We start from the raw sequence: 23,280 nt of genomic DNA, 5'->3' as shown, positions 1-23,280 counted from the left end.
AATCACGGGTTGGAAAGGTTGAGGGAGAAGGGAGTAGCCGACCTTGATGAAGAGGAGCTAACTCTTTGTGTAAGAAAAGATGTTGCTGGGGGGAGATAAATGCTTGATTAATAGTTTGTCTTATGCTAGTTAGCCAATCAGTGTGTGCCTTCTGTAAAAGATAGACCAATCAGTATGAGACACGCTAGGTAGGAACAAGTATAAATGTGTATGGATAACTGTAATAAAACGACATCTTGCTTGCATCAAGCTGCGTCCTGTCTCTCAATCGCGGCAGAGATCAATTTAAAGATAGTCAAATTATCAAATTTAATCAAATTATACCCTTTCTAAAGAAGCCTCAGTTATGGTATAAACTGAAGGACATAGGTTAAGTCAGTTGATAGATATCAATGATTGCAAAAGGTAAGCGCTCCATGGCTTTGAAACAATTTTCCATCCAGAATTAGGTTTCTTTTAAAGAAAAGGGAAAATATAGCGCATGGATTCTAAATACAGGGTAAGGGATGTATGTGTGAAAAAAGTGCTAAACAAAGGAAAAACGAGAAAAGAAAGTTTTAATTAAATAGAGAGAATGATCCAAATCTTACGACATTTACACAGAATGCCAACAAAAGCAAACCCAGTGGTTTGACCCTTTAGCAGAGATGTAACTACAAAAACAAAAACAAAACAAAACAAAAAAAAAGATGATAGAACAAGTTCTGTTCCAGAAGAGTAGACTTAATTGTGCTGAAAGCACGGCAGTAAAAGCCTGAGAAGGCTGCTAAATTAGGTCACAGTTAGGTGCGGTGTATGAAGTCCCACACAACTTACCTGGACCCCAACAGCACTTTAAAAGGACAACGCTGCACTAATATAGATTCTTCATCCACATGGTTGGACAGAGCAGAGTCGCTCTACACTCCTCAAGCCAAATCTCTTCCCCATCCTTTGACATCAGCTGCGCTGTTAAATTCTTTGAAACCGGATTCATCTTACCAAAAAAGAACAATCCTTCCTATTCATTCAAACCTTACCTACTCTTTTCTGTCACTTCACTATGAAAAACAATCTTCAGAACAAGAGGGGCACGGTCATACCCATATGGAATTACCCTACAGAATACTGGACTTGTTCCCAATAACCCTATGTCCTCGTGCATATTTCCCAAACTGGCATCTTTCTTCAACATGTCATCCACTTCGGCTTCACTTTCCACATCTGAATGGAATATCACGTGTTTATGCTTGCCTCCTGGCTGGCAATCCTGTGGAAGAGTGAAACTCTCAAGTCAAACTTCGCAAATACTTGCTACACTCTTACACCGTACCTAAAAGATGTTTCCATGACATGAAAGGAGGAATCTACTATTCCTCTTGCAACTCTAGACACGTTCCAGGAATTGGGTATGCATCATTTTGTATAAATTCACAAGAAAAGTGGCAAAGTAATCAGAAATTCCACAATATGATTTTTAAAAGATCTTAAACCACATCTATTAATTCCCTGTTTCTTTCACGGCATACTATTTGGAGAGAAGTTGTGAGTGTCATTACCAGCTTGGAGAAAGCTCCTTGAATGAGCTGCTTCTGTAACTCTCTCTCTCTCTCTCTCTCCCTCTCTGTGTCTCTCTCTCCAAAAGCTGCTAAGCCTCTTCTGGTTATCCTGCAACTGTTTCTTTTTTGGTCTATGTTCCTTTGAAGCAGTAGCATGAAGACAAAGCTCTTGATTTTCCAGAAGGCTTCTCTTCCCATCCTCACGTTTATCAGCTTCACATTCTGGTCTTTGATTGCTTACATCCAGCTTCAACTGTTTTGAAAGCAGTTTGGGGCTTTTCAGTTGTCGTTTAGCGTGTTTCTGTGACACTGCAGCATTACTATCCATGTCGCTGCTCTCGTCTTCACTCTCATCAGTACAAGGAGCAGCATCTGCGTGCTCTGAATTTTGCTTGTCTTGCATAGAACTCGCATCTTTGTTCTTTCCTTGCAGGTGTGGCCTGGACCCAGGCTGACCTCTCTCATCTGCAAAGGAGGTGGCATCTGACAGTTCCTCGAGCGGTTCACAACGCGTATTTTGTCTCTTTTTACTGCTGAGTTCAAGTGAATACATTGGATGGTTCTTCCACTGTCTTTGAGACGACTCCTCCCCACAGGAAGAAACACAAGCTCCAAGATCTAATCTTTCTCCAGACCCCTTCTCTAAACCAGTGCTGTCCCTCGGTAACTCTTTTTCACAAAGGGTCCCCATTCCTCTGAAGGGCTGATATTTCAAACGCAAGTTATTTTGTCCCTTGGAGCTTGCTTCGTCAGCATCCTCCTCCCCCACTAAAATCGCAGCAACTACATCTTCAGGACAGATACATTTTTTCCTAACTGCAGGGCAAAATTTAGAAAGTTTTGTTTTATTGGCAACATTACCCTTAGGATATGCTTCAACACTGCGCTGACTAGAGCTCTGTGTGCTGTCCAATTCTGCTCCGCGTGTCCCAATAGCTAATGCTTGTAAGTCATCCAATGTAAGGTCTAAGCGGTAACAGTTTTGCGTCATGCTTTCATAATCCGAACTGATTTCAGACTCCCCTTTCTCAGGCTCTGAACAAGAGCTTTCACTATCACTTGTCTTTGTTGTACTGTTACCTGCTGTGCTCTGCAAGGCAGCAGTTTGGGATTTTTTCTTTTTCCCTTTTTTTTCAACATATTCTTTTAAATTATGAGTTTTTACTGAGGAGTCATTTACCAAATCACTTTTTTTCTCAGTTAAGAGTTCTTCATTTTCCATCTTCACCTGTTTAAAATCTTCTAAAACTGTAGAGTTCCTGCTACGTAGATGTGGAGTTTTACTTTCAGCAATAATTTCACCTGTACCTGCTGACTGATCACCAGTATCACATTCCATAGTCTCTTTCTCTCTAAAACTTCCTTTGATAGCTTGCTTCATGGCATCTGGATTGCTTAAAGACCTGTAACTACTGTATTTTAATTCACAATTGTCCCCAACAATTTCCAAGTGGTCACTTTCAGCCTCGCCATTTTCAGCTTTCTGTACTTCTCTCTCTCTCTCTCCCATTGCTCTGATTTCCTCTTCAGAATCAGTATCACTCTCAGAAACACTCATATTATTTTGAACTGTAACACCAGAAACATTGCTTTCATCTCGTAATATGCCTCTCCCAGATATTTTACTATTAAGACTCCTCGACGGAGGCAATTTAGACTTCTCTTTGGGTTTCCGCTTTGATCGGTGATCTAGCTGTCGTGAGCTTGTGGCTTTTGAATGCGACTGGCACCCAGAGGAGAGAACTACTGCTCCATTCAGAGCCTCACTGCCCAAGTGCCTCAGTTTTTTAGGTGGCTTCTTCATTAGAGGGGACTCTCCTTTCCGCTTTGTGTTTATGCTGTCACCTCTCTCTTCCAAGCGCCAAGAGAGCTCAGATACAGGAACAGCACGTGCCAAGTCTGGCTCCAGCTTTCTAAGATTATGGCAATATTTTGACGGGTCGTATTTCACAATGTGACTCTGAGTTAAGGAACTATCCCAACATGATGCTTTCAGCAAGCAAACTTCAGTCTTTATGAACAGGCTGGATTCTGCACGAAAGGACAACCCAGAGTCCTTTTTCATGTCAGGACCATAAGCCTTTAAGCAGCTGACTTGCAGTCTAAACAATGCATTCAAATCACACAAGCCTCCTGCAAGATTTCCTTAGGGAATCCAGTGCACCAGCGTTGGCCACTCTGTCACACTTCCAGACTGCGAAGCAAATGTTTCCCCATAAGCCAAAAGAAAGAAGGGAATCATGCCTATGCCCAGCCAAGAGGAAAAGGATATTTTCTTTTTCTGTTGACTCCTAAGGTGCAGGATAGGCAAGACTCTGCCAAATTTACCAACAACCCATTTCTGAAAGAGAAGAAAAATAACCAGTGTTAAACAAAGATGTATATTCTTGGATAACAGAAACACTCATAAAGAGTCATCTGTGACTAGTTCTTTCTTTGTTTACTCTCTTCAGTGAGATTTATCTGTACTGTGCAAGTTAGCCGGCTTCCTCCACAAAGAAAGAGAACAAACCAAATCCCTCCCCATCACCCTCCTAAACCATTCTGTGCTGACCAAATAACTTTGAAAGCTTTGCAGGAAGTATAATCTTTGTTGCCCAAATGTTCATGTTCAGTGCTTTCATTCCAAGTCTAACTTTTCTAAGCATGTGTAGACCATGACCCCGAATGTGCGGAAGCACAGAGATTAGCTCCTGACAACCCAGCCGTCACAAATGTATACGCTGTATAAAAATACGACACGCACTCTCTCTACATGCTTTTATGGGGGACACAAAGACGTTTCCAACATAAAGGAGTCATTTAACATCACAGAAGAGTCTGATCCAGGCATTATAAAGATTCCAGGCATTATATAGAAAGATTCCAGGCCTACTTCCAGGCATTATAAAGAACACCAAGAACATTCCACATAAGGAATAAGTCTACATATAAGGTATTTCCTTAGACTGCTTTTCACAAGTTGGATACTTTATAAAGGTTTCTTTACACAAAGGGTAGAGATTTCACGCAAATAAAGATGTAAGAAGCCCGTGCCCCATTCTGGCTTTTGTTTTGCTTTAGTTCTCTCCACACCTGCCCCACCATACCTTATGATCTGGCACCTCTGTACCTGGTACTGCTTTCATATGGAAGTCCACAACTCCTGCCTTTTTCAGCGATTCTAACAGAGACATTTGGCCATTTCTCTGTGGCTTTTCTTGCTGCAGCTTTGCTTCTTCCCTCTCCCTGGCCAGCCTGTACCAAGAAGCACATCATACATGAAAAAAAGATCTGCCCGTGTGTGCTAAATTACAGCTGACAACGATCCTGTTCCACAGAACAGTAACCATTCCTACCCAAGGAATTAGCACATCTGCTAACTTTAAGGGAATAATGATGCAAAACATGCTGCAGTATCTAATGTGCACCAACAGTCCACCAATGCCAAAAAACCCTAGAAAGATTAAGAGTGTAGCAGCCGAAAGCACAGCCATAATACTATCAGATAAACAGAAAAAGGGTAACTTTAGCAACAACATATATATATATTCTTTTTAATTCATTTTTACCTGTGCAAGAAGCTTTCTTTGGCCAACTGAATTTGCAGGGTCCCCCCTTTCCATTTTGTTTTTTATTTAAAACTGACATGGCAAATGTCAGTTTTAGAGACGGCAAATTAATATTTTCTACATTAAAAAAAAACAAAACACCACACCTCAGGCTTAACTATGCCTCCGTCTAGAAGTTTCTTCAGCATGATCTTATTACTCACTTGATTTAAGTTTGTACATGAAAAGTCTAATACCCAAGTCTTAAACAAGAAAGTCCACATCCAAAATTCAAGTTCTGACTTCAAAAGACTCATTCAAGTCATTCAGATACACGTACCCTGACGTTTCTACACTACTGTCAGACAGGCTCTTCTTGACTTCACTTCTTGTGCACTTTGAAAAACACAGTTAAGGACTACTGAAAACCAGAGGGAAAAGTGATGTACTTGGAACTTCCGGATGCAAAGTGTCAAGGGCTCTCAAACAGTCGCTCTCTAACAGCTTTCCCATTCCTAACGGCAGCATTCCCTACATAAAAGGGCGTATTTCCAATCCCTCTCTTCGGGAACAGGCATCTTCACCTGCTGTTTTGCTGCTGCATATTACGCAGGTGGTTTTAGAACCCTGCAACCAGTTTTGAAACCCCACCACTTTGGGATTTGTAATACTGCTGTAACAGGAGCATGCTTTACACAAATGCTCCTCCTGGGCTTCCTCTCATATCAAGTCACAATGTTTTATGGACCTGATGCAAGTGTTTGAAGCACATTTCCTATAACTTTTCCTACAAGGATTAGAACCAACTCCTTAAGTCACTCATCTCAGTCACAAGGAACCTTTTTTAATGCGCTTCCACCTACTTATGGAGAGCTCCTCTGAAGTAACTTCAATAAAACTGCAGCTTAAAGGGAATGAACATGACAACAGAAGGAAACAGGGTCTGCCTCGACCGCATCCTGATCTGACAACATTACATGCATTTTCAGTAATGCAACCTGGCTCAAAACCATCAATTACTTAAGAAGAAATAAATAAAAAAAAATACTTACACTTTCTAAGATCTGCATCCGAAATGCTGACACTGATGTAAGCAAAAGTTTTCAGAGGGTTCCCTGAGCAAAGAGAAACACTCAGTTAATTTCCCTGTAATTTCACAGTTTCCCTTACAACTGAAAACTAAGCCGTCTCCTAAGAATTAAGCGAGTCTTAAGCAAAAAAAAAAAAAAAAGAAATCTGTTTCACACAACAAATTGAAAACCAATTTGCTTTTAAAAGAATGGTTCCAAGCACTTTTAAAGAGTGACGCAAAGCTGTTACCCTGATCATCTTGTCTGGTAATAATCTCCGTATCCAAAACATGGCCAAACTTGCCAAATCTTTCCTGCAGCTCAGCCTTAGACACCTCGTGGGCAAGCCCTCCAACATACAAGCGTTTCAGCACTTGCTCCGTCTCCATGTGGGAAAGCCCGCCTGCGCCGGCTGCCCCGAACGCTCCGGGTTTCTGTAAGAAGACAAGAGGTCACCAGCACTGACACAGGAGGGATTAACGCGTTCATAGCGCCAAACCGCGCAACGACTCGGCCACCAGCACCGCGCCACGCACAGCCTCGTGCTCCAGCCCGGGGCAGCCAACGCCGCCCTGCAGCGGGGAACCGCGAGGCCGGGGCGAGGCCCCAACCGCCGCCACACCCGCACCGGCCGCCGCGGCCCCGGTACCCGCGGTCCCTCACGGGACGCCGCCGCCCGCCCGTACCGCCCAGAGCAGCGCCTCGCCCGCCGCAATTCAACCTGTCTTCCACCTCGCAGCCCTTCCTGTCGCCGCGCGGAAAAAAGGTTCCGCCAGCTGCGGCCGCCGGGTCCTGCTCGTCTGCTCGTTGCTGGCCGGAGCAGTGCGGGGGCAACACAGGGTTGTCTCTGGGGACCGCGGGAGGTTCGAGGGGAACGAACAAACGGGCAGCGCTGCGCCTCGGCAGCTCCAGCCGCAAAACAACGCTTTTACCGCCCGTCGCGCATAACGACCTCGACGTCTGTGACTCTAATGACCATTCCACAGTTGCTTAATCACCATTGGCTTTCCCTGTAGTTTTCCTTCTATCATCCATTCCTTACCATGTGAGCATCGCTTCAGCATTAAGACAGCACTTCCAATTAACCCATCAAGGATAACTTGACTGCTTAATTCACCGGCGACACCACTGCTAAAATGACTCTCCACATATTTTTAACTAGCCCCCTTTAAGAACTGAAAGGCCGCAGTAAGGGCTCCCCAGAGCCTTGTCTTCTCCAGGCTCAAGAACCCCAACCCTCCCAGCCTCTCTTCAAAGAAGAGCTGTTGCATCCCTCTGCATCCCACAGATCCCTCTGATGGTTTCTGTGGCCCTCCTCTGGACCCTCTCCAACAGGTCCACGTCTCTCCTATAAACAGGACTCCAGAGATGGATGAGGGACTGCAGGGGGGGGTCTCTAAAGGGCACAAGAGGGGACTCAAGCCCTCAATACCAGGCAGTGCTCTGACCCTCCTGGACTTTGTGGCAGAAATTCCTTACCAGGTGTTTCAAATTCTAGTCAAGAGGATTTCTTGGCTTGTAGTGCTACAAGGAAGCCTTCGGTTGGTACAGCAGCAATCACGTTGGGGAAGAGCACCCAGAACTGGGGAACAGGCAATGCCCTTTGGCTACTGTAGAAACACAGCCGACAGAAACCTTCCTGTCACAAACACAGATGTGACACTGAACTGAACTCTTAAAGAACAGCAGCTTTGCCCCTCAGCCACCATTCTCACTAACCTGGGCAATGAGGATAGGATATTGCTTATAGCCTTGTCCAGAGGGGAACAGAGCTGAAGCGTGTCAGAAGTCGCTGGGGCCGGGGTGTATGATTTTGAGGGTCGAGCTGTGAGGGACAGGCCGGCTGGGTGGGCGCAGGAGATCGGTCTGCGGAAGGGGCTGCCGACCCCCCGGGAGAGGACAATGCTCTGGGCCCAGCCCCTGACGCTGCCCCTTGAGAAAAGGAGAGGAGGAGGAGGAAGGCAACCAATGAGCCTGGAATCTCCCAGTCCAGAGATGAAGGGCCACCTTTATTGTGCCGGTGGAGGGGGATCAGAGCTGTCGCTCAGAGATGAAGCACGGTTGGTCCCACGGAGGTGTCTGGGCTGCGTGTTGGGAGTTTGGGCCCGATGTTGCAAGTGGGACTTGTCTCGCACCCACAAGAGCCTCGTGGGGATGGAGCTGCTGCCGCTTTCCAGGGCTGCGGAGCCAGAAGATGCCACCGATGGCCGCTGCCTGCTGGTGCTGGGGCTGCTGGTCTCAGGTATTGGCGAGCACTGGGACAGCCCCTCACCGCCTGGCTGTGGGTGTTCCTCGCATCACACGGTGCTGGCGGTTGGCTTCTCTCCCGCTGCCTTCTGGGCTGCATGTAGGTACTTTGGGTCTGACAGTTCAAGCAGGAGCAGTTTCACTGTCGGTCAGGCCCTGGGGGGCTGGAGCTGCTGCTGCCCTCACACACTGGGGAGCCGTGGTGTGGCCCCAGTGCCGCAGTGCCAGGGCTGCTGATGTTTGGTGCCAGGGAACTGTGGCATGGCTATAATTCCTCCTGGCTGTCAGTGCTGGGACTGCTGCTCCCTGATTCCTGGGAGCCACTGGAGGACCCTGATGACTCCTGGCTGTCACTGCTGGAGCTGCTGGTCGCACGTGCTGGGGAATGCTGGGACAGCCCCGACACAGCCTGTCTGCGCGTGCACCTCTTTGCGCTTGGTGCTGGCGTGTGGCTGCTCTCACGGCGTCTTTTGCGCCGCGGGTTGGGAGTTTGGCCCCGACGTTGCAAGCGGGAGCGGTCTCGCACCCGCACAGGCCCGGTGGATCTGGACCTGCTGCCTCTTTGGCGTGCTGCGGGGCCACGGGCTGACGCTGACGGCCGCTGTCTGCTGGTGCTGGGTCTGCGGCTTGCACGTGTTGGCGAGCACTGGGACAGCCTGGGCACAGCCTGGCTGCGGGGGCTCCTCTCAGCTCGTGCTGCTGACGTGCGGCTGCTGTCACGGCGTCTTCTGGGCCGTGCGTATGGAGTCTGGGCCTGACGCTGCAAGCGGGAGCAGTCTCGCACCCGCACGGGCCCGGTGGACCTGGAGCTCCTGCTTCTTTCCAGTGCTGCAGAGCCACGGGATGATGCTGATGGCTGCTGCCTGCTGGTGCTGCGGCTGTGGGTCTCACGTGCTGGGGAGCGTCGGGACAGCCTCAGCACTGCCTGACTGTGGGTGCTGCTCACAGCTCGGCTTCTCTCCTGCTGTCTTCTGCGCCACGTGTAGGGAGTCTGGGTCTGATGGTTGCAGCAGGTTTGGTTTTGCCGTCGGTCAGGCCCAGGGGCGCTGGAGCGGCTGCTGCCCTCAGGCATTGGGGAGCTGTGGCATGGCCCTGATGGCATCTGTCTGCTGCTGCTGGGGCTGGTGGTCTCCTGTGCTGGAGGTCCCAGAGTCCGCCCCGATGCTGCTGGGCTGGTGGTGCTGGGACCAGCAAGCTCTGAGCTGACACCGGAGGCTGCAAGGGGAAGCAGGAAGGTCAAGGGTACCGCTACTAGGCCTGGGGCAGGATAGACCAGAGCGGTGCCCCAGCCCTTCCTGAAGCAGACAGGCTCTGCCAAGCCCACACCAGCCACCCACTTCTGGCCCTTGCGGGGGCCCTGGCCCCGGCACACCTGGGTGCTTTGACACTTACAGGTGCCCAGGCCAGCACAGCTGTCACACTCCCATCTCTCCATGCTGTTCCCCAAGTTGGAGCAGCGTCTGTGCGTGCCCTCGGCAGCACAGGAGCAGCACAGGAGCAGTTGCCAGGGCCTGGGGAAAGACAAAAGTTCATGGCTCTGAGGATAAAGTGCCCACAGCACGGGATCATCCAGCAGAGCTCTTCTTCTCAGCCCTTCTGCTTCGAGCCCTTGCTGAGACAGAGATCCCATGCCAAGCCCCCCGGTGCAGCTTTGGCAACTTACCCTTCTCGCTCTGCCTCCTCCCTGCCCCCTGGATAAAGGCACTGCCTGGCATTGCAGTGTCTGTGCCTCTGGTACAGTTGTGCGTACGTGTTGTTGTCCTCCCACGACGCTTGCCTGATGGAGAAAGGAAAAATGATGAGCTCTTGCTGCCCTGGCGTAAGGCAGGTGCAGGGCCTCCCTGCTCTTCCCCCTGCACCCTGTTTCCAACTCCTCCATGGAGCTAAAGCCCAGACTTGGGGGTCAGCGGAGGGCCACGACTGCTAGGGAAGGACCAGGCACGGCACAGCGCTGGGCAGGACGACACCAACCTTATGGGGATTCGGATGCCCATAAAGAGCATTTCCATTAGAAACTGTTTGTTATTTCTACACAGGGGGCACTGGAAGCAAAAAACGCCAGCACGAATAGCCTGACCCTGCAGGAGAAACACAAGGAGCATGAGCGAGGCTCTGGTGCTGCTGAGAGCCCACCGTGCCCAGGGCGAGGGAACAGCTCCTACCTGGATGCAGGCCCTGTGGAACCAGGCGTGTTTGCACAGTGGGCACACCATGGTCCCGTAGGTTGTTCTGCCTTCAACAGGGTCCAGGCAGATGAGGCAGGTGGTGTTCTCTGGAGCCACCTGCTCTCGCTGCTGTGGGCGGTGCTCCCAGCAGAAGGAACTGGGGGAAGAGGGAAGAGATGGGTGAGATGAGAAGCGCTGGGTCCTTCCCTGGTGATGGCGAGAAGGGGAGAGGAGCTACCTGTACGGCAGGAGATAACGGGTGACGCATCCACCCTCCACGGCACACGGGAGATGGAATCTGCGGTCGCAGCCCATCTCCTGGCAGGTGATGGTGGCCCCGCGCTCGCCACACACGAAGCAGACCTGGAAAGAGCAGAGCAGCCCCCATCAGCGGCAGCCTCAGGGCCTCCAGAGCCAGCCCCACACCTCAGGGCAGGGCGCAGGATGTGGCCGCTCCTGGGTCACAGATGTGGCTGCAGATCTGCCTGGCACAGCGGGCTGCTGTGCTGGAGCCTCTGTGGAGCTGCAGGGAGCAAGACTTTTGCCCCAGAGCTGGGTGGAAGGGCTGGGATTTTGTTCTTGGCATCTGGGCTAAGCTCCTGCAAACCTCTCCTGGCACAAATCTCCCTGATCGTCTCAGATCCTCACCATCTGGGCTGCCTGCTCGACTGCACATCGAATATCTTCAGGGAGAAATCCCATCTGTCCTTCCTGTTCGGTCCCTTCCGGATGGATCTCATCGGCAAAAAGCTGCAGAAGAGACGAGGAGCTGATGAGGGGCAGGCGGCAGGGCTGGCATGTCGCAAAGCTGCAGCCAGCCCCAGAGGAACTCACCAGGCAAAAGTGATGGGCACGCATCCCTTGATTATTCAGTTTGGGCCCGCAGAGGTCTGGGTCTGCCTCTGCCCGGAGACACAGCACGCATGCTGGAGGGGAGAGAGCAAATGCCACCAGGAATGAGCACCTCTGCAGGGCCGGGGCCGCGTCCCTGAGGGATTGCCCCCAAGGGCTGCTCTGTCCCTGCCTAGCTGGCTGCCGGGCAGGGCTGGAGGCCTTGGAGAGGAACGGGCATTGCAGGCGCGCGTGTCCCTGGCAGGTGCCCAGTGCCCATCCCGGGTCCCGCTTGTCGAGGAGAAGAGGGGCCCTCCCCCAGGGTGGTTATGGAGCTCCTGCCTCCCCCTGCCAACGCTCCCGGCCCCACGCTGACCGCCCCAAGAGCCCCTCTGCCAGGCTGTGGGAGGGCGACTTTGCTCTCACCCTGCCTCATCGAGTCGGGTGTCTTTCACTTCCTTGCCGACGTGTTAGGCGTCAACGGTGGGTGTTTGGAGAGTCCTGTCCCAGCAGCGCTGGGGCGTCTTCTCCAAATGCTCCTCTGCTACCTCTGAGGGAGAAGCGAGACGCGAGTGAGCTTGCAGCACAGGCCCAGAGCCCTGAGGTGTGGAGCCCCCCTCCTCCCTTGGCAACCTCCGAGAGCCCCGTCCCTGCCCTGCCCTCTCCTCTCCGCACCTCACAGGGTCGCAGTGACGCACTGCGCCCAGCGTTCCTTTTTGTAGGCCTGCCCCCACGCGTCACAGTGGCCACTGTGACATCGGCACCGCTGGCCCGCGAGCACCCTCGGCCACACGCCACCCACTGTGACACGGCCATGGCATCACAGGGCTGGCTGTGAAGCGCACAGGCGGGGACCCGAGCCCTCGGCACCCACGTCACAAGTGCACAGTCAAGGGCCAGCTTAGGGACATGGTTTCCTGGTGGACGTGGCAGTGTAAGGTTAACGGTTGGACTCCATGACTTTTATGGCTTTCTTCAACCTCAATGATTTCTTATGACTCTAATTACCATTCCACTATTACTTTATCACCATTTGCTTACCCTATGATTTTCCTTCAGTCGTTGATTCCTTACCATTTGACCATCGCTTCATCATGAAGAAAGCCCTTTTAATTAACCCGCCAACGATGACTTCCCTGAATAATTCACCTGCGACACCGGGACAAACACCAGACTGTGTCTCGGGCACTACCAGAGTAGGAGAAAAGGAATCACGGAATAGTTTGGGTTGGATGGACCTTCAAACGTCATCTAGTCCAACCCACCTGCAATGAGCAGGGACATCTTCAACTAGATCAGGTTGCCTAGAACCACATCCAGCCTGGCCTTGAATGTCTCCAGGGATGGGGCATCAACCATCTCTCTGGGCAGCCTGTGCCAGGATTTTATCACTCTCATTGTAAAGAACTTCTTCCTCACATCCAGCCTCAATCTTCCCTCTTTTAGCCTAAAAGCATTACCTCTCACGCTGTCACAACAGGCCCTGCTAAAAAAGTCTCTCCCCATCTTTCTTACAGGCCCCTTTCAAGAACTGAAAGGCCGCAATAAGGGCTCCCCGGAGTCTTGTCTTCTCCAGGCTCAAGAACCCCAACCCTCTCAGCCTTTCCTTAGAGAAGAGCTGTTCCATCCCTCCGATGGTTTCTGCGGCCCTCCTCTGGACCCTCTCCAACAGGTCCATGTCTTTCCTGTACAGAGGGCTCCAGAGCTGGACACAGGACTGCAGGGGCGTCTCACCGGAGCGGAGCAGAGGGGAAGAATCCCCTCCCTCGACCTGCTGGCCACTCTCCTTTTGGTTTGGGGTTTTTGGTTGGTTGGTTTGTTATTTTCTTTGCTTCGGGGGTTGTTTCCTTTTCTTTTTTCTTTTTTCTTTTTTCTTTTTCTTTTTTTGTTTGGGGTTTATTTTTGTTTGTTTGTTTTGTTTTCGACTCTGAAATTAATGATATTAACAAGAAAAAACCCACAGTATTTGGGATCAAAAACCATGTGGGCATTTGTAGCTGGTAAGAATAGTCAATATTTCTAAAAAGAACATCAGAAACACAGGAAACAATTAAGCATCAGATATATGCCTGAAAGGATCCAAAATGTCTAGATAACTTGTCAAAAAGAGGCTGACTAAGTTCTGTTACACCTCTTAGGTGTTCATCATCTGTGCAGAAGAAGAAACATCTAGCACTTTCTGTCTGTGGCAAAGAGGAAAACCTAGAAAAAACACAAAGGAAATTTAGCATCATAAGAGTTAGTGCCAAATTCCGTTAGCACAAGTCCAAGCTGTAAGGCTGTAAGGCTCCAGAGAAATAGTATCTCTTGAAGGACACTACTCCACAGTAACCCAATACAGCCTCCTATTAAAAAAACTTTTCTGAAGAAAACTTCACATGCGATTTGACTTTGGGCCAAACCCACTACCCAGCTGAGTTCTTGTGCACTGAGCTAGAAAGTCAGCTTTTCTACTCAACAGCCACGTGTGGTATTGGCATTTCTGACCACTACATACTGTGCAGCAAGGAATGGTTTCACAGACGACTGCCCTTGTCCAAAGACGTGGAAGGAAGATGTCACTCTCCCTGTGGGCCAGGTGCTGCTATTAATATTCTCATAGCATCAACCTACCACAACCACGTAGACAACAGCTACAAATATAACTTGCATTTCTTTGTCCCTTTTGCTTTCTGATGCCTCCGGTTCACCATCACACTCAGAATTGCTGTCTTGGAAACATTGGATCTTCTTGCCATGTGACTTTGACAGGTTTTATTATTTCCACTATGCAGGGCTCTGCAATAATAGCACAATTATAAAAAATAAAATCAGATTATTTCCCTACAATTTGATCATCTCTTCATGATGAAGAAAGCCCTTTTAATTAACCCGCTACGGATGACTTCCCTGAGTAATTCACCTGCGACACCAGGACCGTGTCTCAGGCACAACCACAGTAGGAGAAAAGGAAGGCGACATCCCCATAGTGGAGAATCCAGGTCCAATCCAGGCAATTCAGGACCAAGACGGAAACCTTAAGCCCCCAGAAGCCCTTCTCCGATACCAGCCCGCTGATGCTGCTGAGAGTGACCAGAGGCTTCCCAGGCTGCCTCCTTCAGCTCCTGCCTTTAGAGCGTCCTCAGCCACCCTCTTCTACCAGCCACCTTCCAGGCCAAACTCCGGTGCTCAGGGTTCCCTTCTTCCCAGGGAGATTTCGCTCGGCCTTCCAACGCCAGGGCATTTGAGAGCTCCGTCACCTACAGAGCTGACCGGTGCCAGGGAACAAACACCTCTGTTTACAGCCATGCTGTGCATGGCCACAGCCCTTTGGCCAGCTCCAGTCCAGCGCCGTTGCTCGGGAGCGCCTCGGGGCTCACTGCACAATCACCCTGAAGAGCACGAGCTGCTCCGACCATGGCCACACCTCGCATCTTCCCAATCACAGCGGTCAAGTGCTGCCGCTGAGTTCTCTTTTGCACCCTCGATACCTCCTTCCCTTCCTCAAAAGCCCGTCACGTTCCCTCCCAGCTTCCCCTGCCTTCCTCAGAGAGGACGCTGCCCCCTACTCCAATGAATCAGCTTTCAAGCTGCATTAAGACCTATCAGGAAGGCACTTGGGGCGCACAGCACCTGCAAGACCACCTGTAGTTTGCCTGAAGAGCAAAGGGCTGTTTGAATCTCTACAACCACCCCGCGGGATTTGCTTCATGCCTTGACCCCCATTATTCATTGATTCAGCCTTCTAGCCCTCCCCTCCAGCTTTCTCAGAGCAGCTGCTTGGCAGTCGTTCTGCAAGCAAATCTTTCCTCCTTCCTGCACTGCCAAGGTACTCGCTGGTCTCCAAGATGAGGGCAATCCTTTCAGAGGACTGCCATTTCCCAGGGCCCCTGTCATCCTCCCGTGAAGCATGTGGGGGATTTTTGCTCTAAAGGGCACATGGAGGGACTCAAGCCCTCAATACCAGGTAGCGCTCTGACCCTCCTGGACTCTGTGGTGTAAATTCCTTACCAGCTGTTTGTGATCTCTAGTCAAGAGGGTTGCTTGGCTCGTAGTGGTAGAAGGAAGCCTATGGTTGGTACAGCAGCAATCATGTTGGGGAAGAGGACCCAGAACTGGGGAATAAGCAATGCTTTTTGACTAGTGTATAAGCAGTTTGGAAGGCTTTTACTTGCAGAGCTGCTCTGCCCGTGGAGAACCGGGCGAGTACGTGGGAGACGTCAAGTGCAGGGAAGGGTAGTCTATAGTCCTCAAATTACCCTCATGCCGGGGTTCATCACAGCAGCGCGTCCTTGTTCCGCTCCGCACCAGCTACTTCAGCGTTTTACCGCTGTGTACTCATCGCGCCGCCCCATGCTCTGACCGCGACTCCTCCTGGTCCCGCGCGGCGGCGCCTGGGGATTCCGGAGCCCCGCCGGATCGCCCATCCGGCGTCCTGCGTCCCGCTCGAGGAGAAGCGGCGGCGGTCATGGCGGCGTGGCGGGTTGCATTCGGGTTCGGGTCCGGACTTTTTTGCCTGCCGCTGGCGGTCGGTGAGCCCGGGGTGGTGATTGAGAGGCGGGAGGTCGGAGGGACTCGGACCGCAAGGAGGGTTGGTGGGCTTCGGCGTCTCTTTTTGAGGCGGTTTTGGGGGTTCCCGCTGGCCGCCTCCTGTGGGAGTTCCCGGCTTGGGGAAGGCTCTGATCTCCAGCAGAGACCCCTCAGCTCAGCCGCTCAAGCGGTGTGAGACATGTTCTGTGGGTGATTGGTTTTGGGTTACCACGTGGCCCCAGCGTCTGTAGGAGAACCACACCTTAACAGTGGTTTTGGTGGGAATTGGATTTGCTGAGGGAAAGTTCATACTGAAAGTGGTTTGTGTTAGACAGTGGCAATTAGTGTCCCAGCAATGGCTCAGTGGATCCACCTAATGAATACTGTTTACTGGTAAACCAAAGGTAAGACTACTGGGGCGGAATCACGTACCATGAAGTGGCTGCCAGTTACTGTTGATGCATTCCATTAAAAACCTTCACCTTACAACCCCTGACAACAATACATTTTAACCTTTCAGAGCAAGGTAATATAAATACTTAGTGTGAAGTGATGGTATTGCATCAACAGCACCGCTTACATAAACTCATCTGATAGCCGTGTATGAACTCGGTTATCAGATGCTAACATTGGTAATTGTTTTGTTTTTTGGGGGGGGTTTGTTTGCCTTTTTTTTGGGTTTTTTTTTTGGGGGGGGGTTGTGGGTTTTTTTTTTATTTCAGCAGCCTTATCTGTAACTGTCTTGTTATTGTGCTTAAACGGTGGAGAAAAAGCAGATGTGATCATAGGGCTAACCAGATGAAGTCTTAAAAAAGGATAAGTGCTCTTGATGTTGGATGCACCTGGCCTTTAATAAATGGGGTGGGAAGTGAGAAGTTTTCTTATTGCAATTGTTAGGGACTTTCCGTAGGAATAGCTCAGCAGCTCTGCTCTTGAGGTGGAACTCGATGAGGTTGTTAAAGTGGTTTTGTGATACTAATTTTGTGAAATCATCAGGCTGCTGTTTTGCAGGGTAGGACGAACCCATCAGTAGCAGGTATGCCAAAACAGGAAGGTCATTTTTGCCTCTCTTAGCCTTAGCCCTTGCACTGTGGTGGGTTGAGTGTGCACTGGACCTCTCCTGAGGTTATTCAGATCACTAACCCAGCAGAAAACCAACTGGGGTGTGCTGGTTTTAGCTGGAATAGAGTTAATTTTTCTTTCTAGCAGCTGTGCTGTGTTTTGGCTTTAGTCTGAGAATAATGTTGATAACACACCAAAGATTTAATTGTTGCTAAGTAGTGCCTACCCTGGTCAAGGACTTTTCAGTCTCTCATGTTCTGCCATTGAGGAGGGGCACAAGAAGCCATGAGGAAGCTCAGCCAGGAGAGATGACCCAAACTAGCCAAAGGGGTATTCCATACCATAGACTGTCAGGCTCAATATAGATACTGGGGGGAGGGTTGGCCAGAAGAGGCCGATCACTGCTCGGGGATGTGCTGGGCATCAGTCAGTGGGTGGTGAGACATTGTGCTGTGCATCACCTGGGGTTTTTTGTTTGGTTTATGTCTTTCTCTCTCTTTATTTCCTATTATTATTATATTTGACCTTACTTCAATAATGAAACTGTGCTTATCTTAACTCACAAATTTTACTTTTTTTTTTTTTCCTTTCACTTCTCCTTCCTCATCTCACCGGGATCTAGGGGAGCAAGCGAGCAGCTGTGTGGTACCTAGTTGCTGGCTGGGCTCAAACCACAACATGGGGGGGGAAAAGATGCCCACAAGTCCCTAGGTGATGTGCTGATCAGCTGGTGAATCAAATCCCTTGAGGAAGAGTCTCATGGGTGCCACAGCTGATGGGAGAGGAACAAAGCAGAGGAGTCAAATTCTTCTCTTTTGGTGTGTTTAGCCCTTGTTGGCTTGGCTCAGCCAGGGAATACCTGGCCTAGACCTTTAGTTTCCATTGTTATTTTATTGTGCTTCTGTAGTAGTGTAATTGTGAGATGGAGGGAGTAACTTTGTTGGTTGCTCTGTTTATTTATAATTTCACAAGGCGTTTTGGAATCGGTTTAGCTATCACTTCATTATTGGTGATACAGGAAAGAGAGGGTTGTCAGCTGACATTGTGTCTGCAGGGGGAAAACATTGATGAGCCAGGCATAAGCATGCATAAACACATTAGTATAAGTACTATAGTATTGGTATGGAAGGAGTTCCTCCTTGCTTGTGTTTAATGAACCTCCACATTTAACCTCTGAGCACTCTTTTTCTTTTTTTTCTTTTTTTTTTTTTTTTTCCCCAATGTTGACTGAAATATTCAAGTATGTCTTGGTGCCAGAAAGTCAAGACTTGGTTTTGAAGTGGCAAAATAAGTTTAAATACTCCAGGAAATACCTTTTACTTTTTTTCTGAAGGAACATGATTTGTTGTCTTTGCCTCTTCTTGTTTGCTTTCTCTGAACAAGTACACCTGAAGCAATTTGAGCTTCTCAAATTCAGTTGAGGAGCAAAGCAGTGTTAATGTCATAAGAAGGAAAATGAGGAATAGAAACTAGCTGACTGCAGCATTTGTCACTGAAACTGTAATGATACTTTTACGAAAGATTCTTCTTGGGAAATGTGTTTTGCTTAAGCTTTGAGAAGTATTTTTATGTGGCAGTTGGAAGCTTTTAATGTGCCATTTTTACATTGCAGTCATTAGGCTTGAGAGGGCAGAGAGAAAAAGGCAAGTATGTTAAGGAATGTATCAGCCCAATGCAATGCTGAAAATATGGGATGTCCCGTAAGAAATCCATCCTAGTACATGAATGTCTCTATTTCCTTAACTTACTGTAGCTGATCTATTGACACTTGCAATAGGAAGATGCCACTTGACTGATCTTAGTCCTAAAAAAATCTCAATTTTATGCCATCTCTGTTTTATGTCATAGATTAACAGGATTAGGATTTTCCATGAAGTAAACAAAACAACAGGTAGAAACAAACAAGTCACATGGAAATCCAAATCTACAGTGAATGCAGTTGCATTGCGTCTTTTACATCAAGTCAAATATCTAGGAAAATTTAACATTTTCTTCTAACTGATCTTAAGGCTTTTGTGTTGGTTGGGTTTTTTGTTTGTTTGTTTGTGGGTTTTTTGGTGGGGTTTTTTGTTTGGGTTTTTTTTTTTTTTTATTTTTTACATTTTTGGCTAGTCATGTTGCTCTTTGAGTCTTTAAAATAGTTTGACAACTATTAGCAGATGTAGTGAGGAGGGTAACACCAGACAAGGCATCTTGTAAGTATATTTGCATGCAGTTTAGTCTTTTAAGTATGTGTGAGCAGTTGGAAAGAGCTACTCGACAAAGACAAAATACTTTGTGTGCAAGAAGTATTTGCTCTTGCTTTGCTTTAAAGGAAATAATTTATTCGTAAAAGCCAACTAAACTACTTGAAACATATTTAAATGTTAACCCAGGTGAGCTGGTCAGTATGAGAGAGGCACTTTATATGATTATTTCTTCAGTTACTTACTCCTGAATTTTAACTTTTTTCAGTTTTGGGTGAGGATTGCCAGGCGTATATTGATCATCATGGCAAGGCACAACCTGCAAAATCCTGTCCTTATTTCTGCTGTGGACACTGCATGCTCCAATACTGTTGCTCTAACACATTCTTAAAATTTGATGAAGAACGACAACTTCAGTGTAATCTGCTTGATGGAAGGTACGAGGCAAACTCAGTGTATGCACGAGGTTATAATTCTAGTGTCAAATGATGAAAAGACACAGTTTAATGTTTAAAAGCTTATCAAGGGGCCTTTCAGCTAGGTATTTGACTCTACTGAGGTCTACGTTAATGCGTTTAAGTTACCTGTAAAATGGGAGCAGTGAGGTGGTCAAATTGATGCCTGAATGGGTGTGTGTTTTCTTGAGCATTTACAATGCTTTTTACCTTTTTTTTTCTTTTTTTTTTGGATGACAAAATTAATCTCTTTTAAGTGTACATTGTCTTTCAGATGCATTTGTAACTTAGCCAGGTACTTAGGAACTTTGGAATTTAGCCAGTTGCAAATTCTATTGTTGAGATGAGTTCTCTTTACTACAGGACCGCTGACTCGAGCAATGTAAATTACATGCAGTTTTTTTCGGACTCTGATGATGACATTTATTCTGGCCCCAGGTAAGCCATGCGAAGTCTCAGCTTATAAAGTGGTATTTATTTGGAAGTTCTTCACTGTGGTGTTGGTACATGCTGACAGAACTTGAAAACAGAAGGACTTGTGTGCAGAAGCTTTACCACACGTGGTCTGTGCTCTTAGATACTGGCAGATCGAATCCGTTGTGGCTCGGTGAAAGTAGCTGGCTTTGAAGTGTCTCGGCCCCTTTAAGGGGCGGGGTCAGCGTCTGGGCCGGGCGGGGCGGCGGGCGCGGGGCGAGCTGCGGGGGCAAGCATGGGGTAAGCGGGCCCGGCGCGGCGGTGAGGGGCGGCGGGGGCGAGCATGGGGTAAGCGGGCCCGGCGCGGCCGTGAGGGGCGGCGGCAAGCCCGGCTAGCCGAGGCAGAAGCGCACCCTGCGTCGGAGCGGCCCGCGTGCGCGGACTCGGGAGCCTTCAGCGAGCTCCGGGGAATGGCGTGATGAGGCGGATAGCCGGCGCCGTGCTGCTGCTCCGATATAGCTGAGTGGAACCCGCCGCGCCGTATAACCTATAGACACATCTTTCTGCATCTTGCGCACGGTAGGAAGGAAGCCTCGCTAGAGGCACCTAATGGTAGCGCTGCCCTGGTATACTCCAAGGCATCGATGGGAAGGGGGGAAGTGAAGTCTGGGATCCTTGGTCTACTGCGACCCAATACCTTTCTGCAAAGAAAGGGTTGATGTGACAAACAATTTGGACGAGGAGGGATGCCCCTTCTCTCCTGGTCTGATGGAGCTGCCTTGTGTATCTTCAAATGCGCGGTTTAAGTGCAGCACGCGTGAGCCTCATCTTGCAACCAGCATTCACTCTTGATGCACTTTTCTTAGAAAGATATGACAAAAAACCCTTCCATTTTTTGTCATGGGGACTGCAGAGATGTTGAATCTGCTGGAGTAATAAAGGTTTAATGTAAAGAATGTAAATTTTTTTTTCCTGTGTTAATAAGCATAGTTATTAAAAAGCACAGAAAATGAAAGAATATAAATAGTCTTTTAAACAACAAACCAACCCTCAAAAACCTGAAAAATTGCTAAAGTAATTGTAACCAAGGCCTACAGTCTTTGCACAAATGCAGGGGTGCATTTGTAAATGACAGAAAACATTTAGGAGGTAGTAGCTAAGTTGCTTTAGTTATCTTTGCTTTCAGCTGTGGAATGTCTAAAAAGACAATCATGGCTGTCTTACCTTGAAAAAACATGTGTCTTCTCTTTTTTTCCTTTCAGTTCATCACAGCTTTGAAAAATAAGTGCTGTGCAAAGGCCTAGACTTCACATCAAACTTAGTTTCTGGTTAGGCAGTGTTCATAGAAAGATGGTGAATATTGACAGAAATATCATTCTTGAAAAGCCTCCCAGATGTGACTCCAGAGGAAACCCACATCCCAGAACTGTCCAAAGTGACCAATGACTTTAGGCTTCAGTTTCGAGTGTTTCAACATTGAATTGAAGTGAGTAGGACTTCATGTGACTGCAGTCAGTGGGAAGATTGCTGTTCCATTACAGATTTTGCCCAGGCTTTTGTATTGTGTGTTGGGGTTTTTGGTTTAGATTGTTGTTTGTTGTGTTTGTTGGTTTTTGGTTTTGCTTTTGTTTTTTTCACCAAACAGTAAGCTGTATTCCTTCTGGAAGAGTTGTCCCTAGTTTCTGTCTGCAAGGCATGCTCCACCCTCTCATTCTGTGCTAATTTTATTTTAAAAGACAAGTTTTACATTGTATCTTGATGCCTGTGTTTCTTTAATACTTGACTGTGTGGAGATGAGGGCTGATGCCAGTTGAGGTGTTTCTCCCTATCTCCAGCAAGATGACCGTAGTTTTTAAACAGCTAACAGCAAGAGGAGAGGCAGCAAAGGGCAACTGGTTAGTGCCTTGTTCTTTCTCGTGAGTTGCAAATACTGTCTTTGACACTGTATTTCAGAAGGAGGAGATGATGGTTTGCTGGTTCAGAGAGCATTTATTTCCTCATTCTTGTATCAGGCTAATGCCTAGATCAAGTTACCGCTCTGGCATGTTTCTCAGAAATCATGGCTTTTTAAGAGAATTTCACCTCTGAGGGCTTGTCACAAACTGTGTATGGACTTGCCACTGGGCTGAGTGAGCTGGGTCTTTCTTCTCCCTGCTTGGAAAACCTGCCACAATTATGCTCTAAGTAGATGGACAGTGTTGGAGAAGGGTTAGTGGTGGTATGTATGTTCTTCCTTGTCTAGCTGAGTTGTTTTTAGTTTGCCTGTGCTTTGGCTTTTTTTGCTGTGTTTATGCTGAGATTTTCTGCAGAAGTGCAGGCAAAGCACCAGCTTTTAATAGGTTTCTTCTTATTAGTATTCTTTAATGTTAATATCTTTCAGTATTGAATATTGAATTTTAGGTGCTGTTGAGGCAGGGGTGCAGGGCGCTTTGGGCAACCCTATTAAGTGTAGTTCACAGTGCAAGCAGTTCATAGCCTATAGTCTTTTGGACATTTTAAAGATAATAAATTACAATCCTTTGGAATGTCTTCATAATGTACTTTCAAGTACTTGAAAGCATTTAGCTTCCAGAACCCTGCATTTGGAAGTAAATGTGAGCATTTTAGGAAAAGTATAAAAGTCAATGTTATCTCAGGTTCAGGTATTTCCTGAATTTGTTGATCAATCCTTCAAGATCATTTGGAGCTTTTAGGTCAGAGCATAGGCATATTTTTCATACTAGAAAACTTGTTAAATTTGCTTCTATTTTTCTTTGCATTCAAGATAACCATATGTAATTTCTACAATTTCTGCTGCTAATGGATGCATTGTGGCAAGGATTTACCACTGGAAGGTGTTTCACTTTTTTGTTTTTCCCTTTCTAGTTGGTTTACTGAAATTTCTCCTGCTTTGCTCTGGTTTCCAAGATGAATTGTGGGTAGTAAGGTTGTTACAGTTGGTTTTCTCTTTCCATTCTGCAGTATGTAGTGTTATTGCTTTAAGGAACTGTGCGAAAAGGAGAGCACTGATTCACTGGAACAGTAGTTATATCGCAGTTTACATTGGTAACATGGTTATTTAGCCTTGGCATGCCAATTTTCCAATAATGACCCTTACTGGAAAAGGAAATTAGATGACTCATATCAACTGATTCACGATTCAACTAATTGTGAATCACTTGAGTGTTTAAGGGGGTGGAGCAATTCAGAACATCTGTACCGAAGTTAGAGGAGAAAGTTATGTAGTTGGGGCAACTGCTGTCAGTCCTAAATGGAAACAAAACTTCAAATTGA

At 48.0% G+C, this 23,280-nt stretch overlaps 3 protein-coding genes across 7 annotated transcripts in view; 1 reads left to right on the top strand and 2 right to left on the bottom strand.

Annotated features, from left to right (window-relative positions):
* Positions 1 to 544: 544 nt before the first annotated feature.
* LOC115614534 (nucleolar protein 8-like) lies at positions 545 to 7,084 on the bottom strand. The gene is given in 10 exon segments (XM_030501525.1): positions 545 to 1,249; positions 1,539 to 1,619; positions 1,621 to 3,492; positions 3,811 to 3,879; positions 4,628 to 4,775; positions 5,090 to 5,141; positions 6,121 to 6,183; positions 6,389 to 6,572; positions 6,802 to 6,985; positions 7,071 to 7,084. Coding segments are annotated over 10 exon segments (2,901 nt in total). The 3' UTR covers positions 545 to 1,015.
* On the bottom strand, positions 6,406 to 15,830 carry LOC115614533. The gene is made up of 12 exons (XM_030501524.1): positions 15,724 to 15,830; positions 12,080 to 12,213; positions 11,385 to 11,476; positions 11,199 to 11,300; positions 10,789 to 10,913; positions 10,548 to 10,707; positions 10,357 to 10,463; positions 10,049 to 10,162; positions 9,778 to 9,896; positions 7,858 to 9,600; positions 7,618 to 7,748; positions 6,406 to 6,572 (listed from the first exon to the last, which is right to left on the bottom strand). Exons 1-10 carry the CDS (start codon positions 15,828 to 15,830, stop codon positions 8,651 to 8,653), a joined length of 2,010 nt encoding a protein of 669 aa, XP_030357384.1. The 3' UTR covers positions 6,406 to 6,572; positions 7,618 to 7,748; positions 7,858 to 8,650.
* Positions 15,762 to 23,280, top strand: part of SHISA5 (shisa family member 5) — a 23,972-nt gene continuing 16,453 nt past the window's right edge. Inside the window, exons 1-3 of one of the 5 annotated variants that reach the window (XM_030501942.1) lie at positions 15,762 to 15,892; positions 19,407 to 19,575; positions 19,957 to 20,031. In XM_030501942.1, the coding sequence (XP_030357802.1) occupies positions 15,829 to 15,892; positions 19,407 to 19,575; positions 19,957 to 20,031 (308 nt within the window). In that variant the 5' untranslated portion in view covers positions 15,762 to 15,828. Of the gene's footprint in view, positions 15,893 to 19,406; positions 19,576 to 19,956; positions 20,032 to 20,271; positions 20,587 to 21,156; positions 21,494 to 23,280 lie in introns of those variants that run through there. The other 4 variants (XM_030501945.1, XM_030501944.1, XR_003993824.1 and 1 more) reach the window with 4 other exon arrangements.

This window comes from Strigops habroptila, chromosome 11 (assembly GCF_004027225.2).
Source record: "Strigops habroptila isolate Jane chromosome 11, bStrHab1.2.pri, whole genome shotgun sequence".
Classification (NCBI taxonomy): Eukaryota; Metazoa; Chordata; class Aves; order Psittaciformes; family Psittacidae; genus Strigops; species Strigops habroptila.
Note: the sequence above shows the minus strand (reverse complement) of the source record. Positions and strands in the feature narration are given on the sequence as shown.

Coding starts and splice junctions, on each gene's coding strand:
- LOC115614533 (XM_030501524.1), bottom strand. CDS start 15,830: ATGACCGCCGCCGCTTCTCCTCGAGCGGGACGCAGGACGCCGGATGGG. Junction 12,214..15,723: donor CGGGACCAGGAGGAGTCGCG/GTCAGAGCATGG, acceptor TGCGCTTCACAG/CCAGCCCTGTGATGCCATGG. Junction 10,464..10,547: donor TCCACAGGGCCTGCATCCAG/GTAGGAGCTGTT, acceptor TTTCTCCTGCAG/GGTCAGGCTATTCGTGCTGG.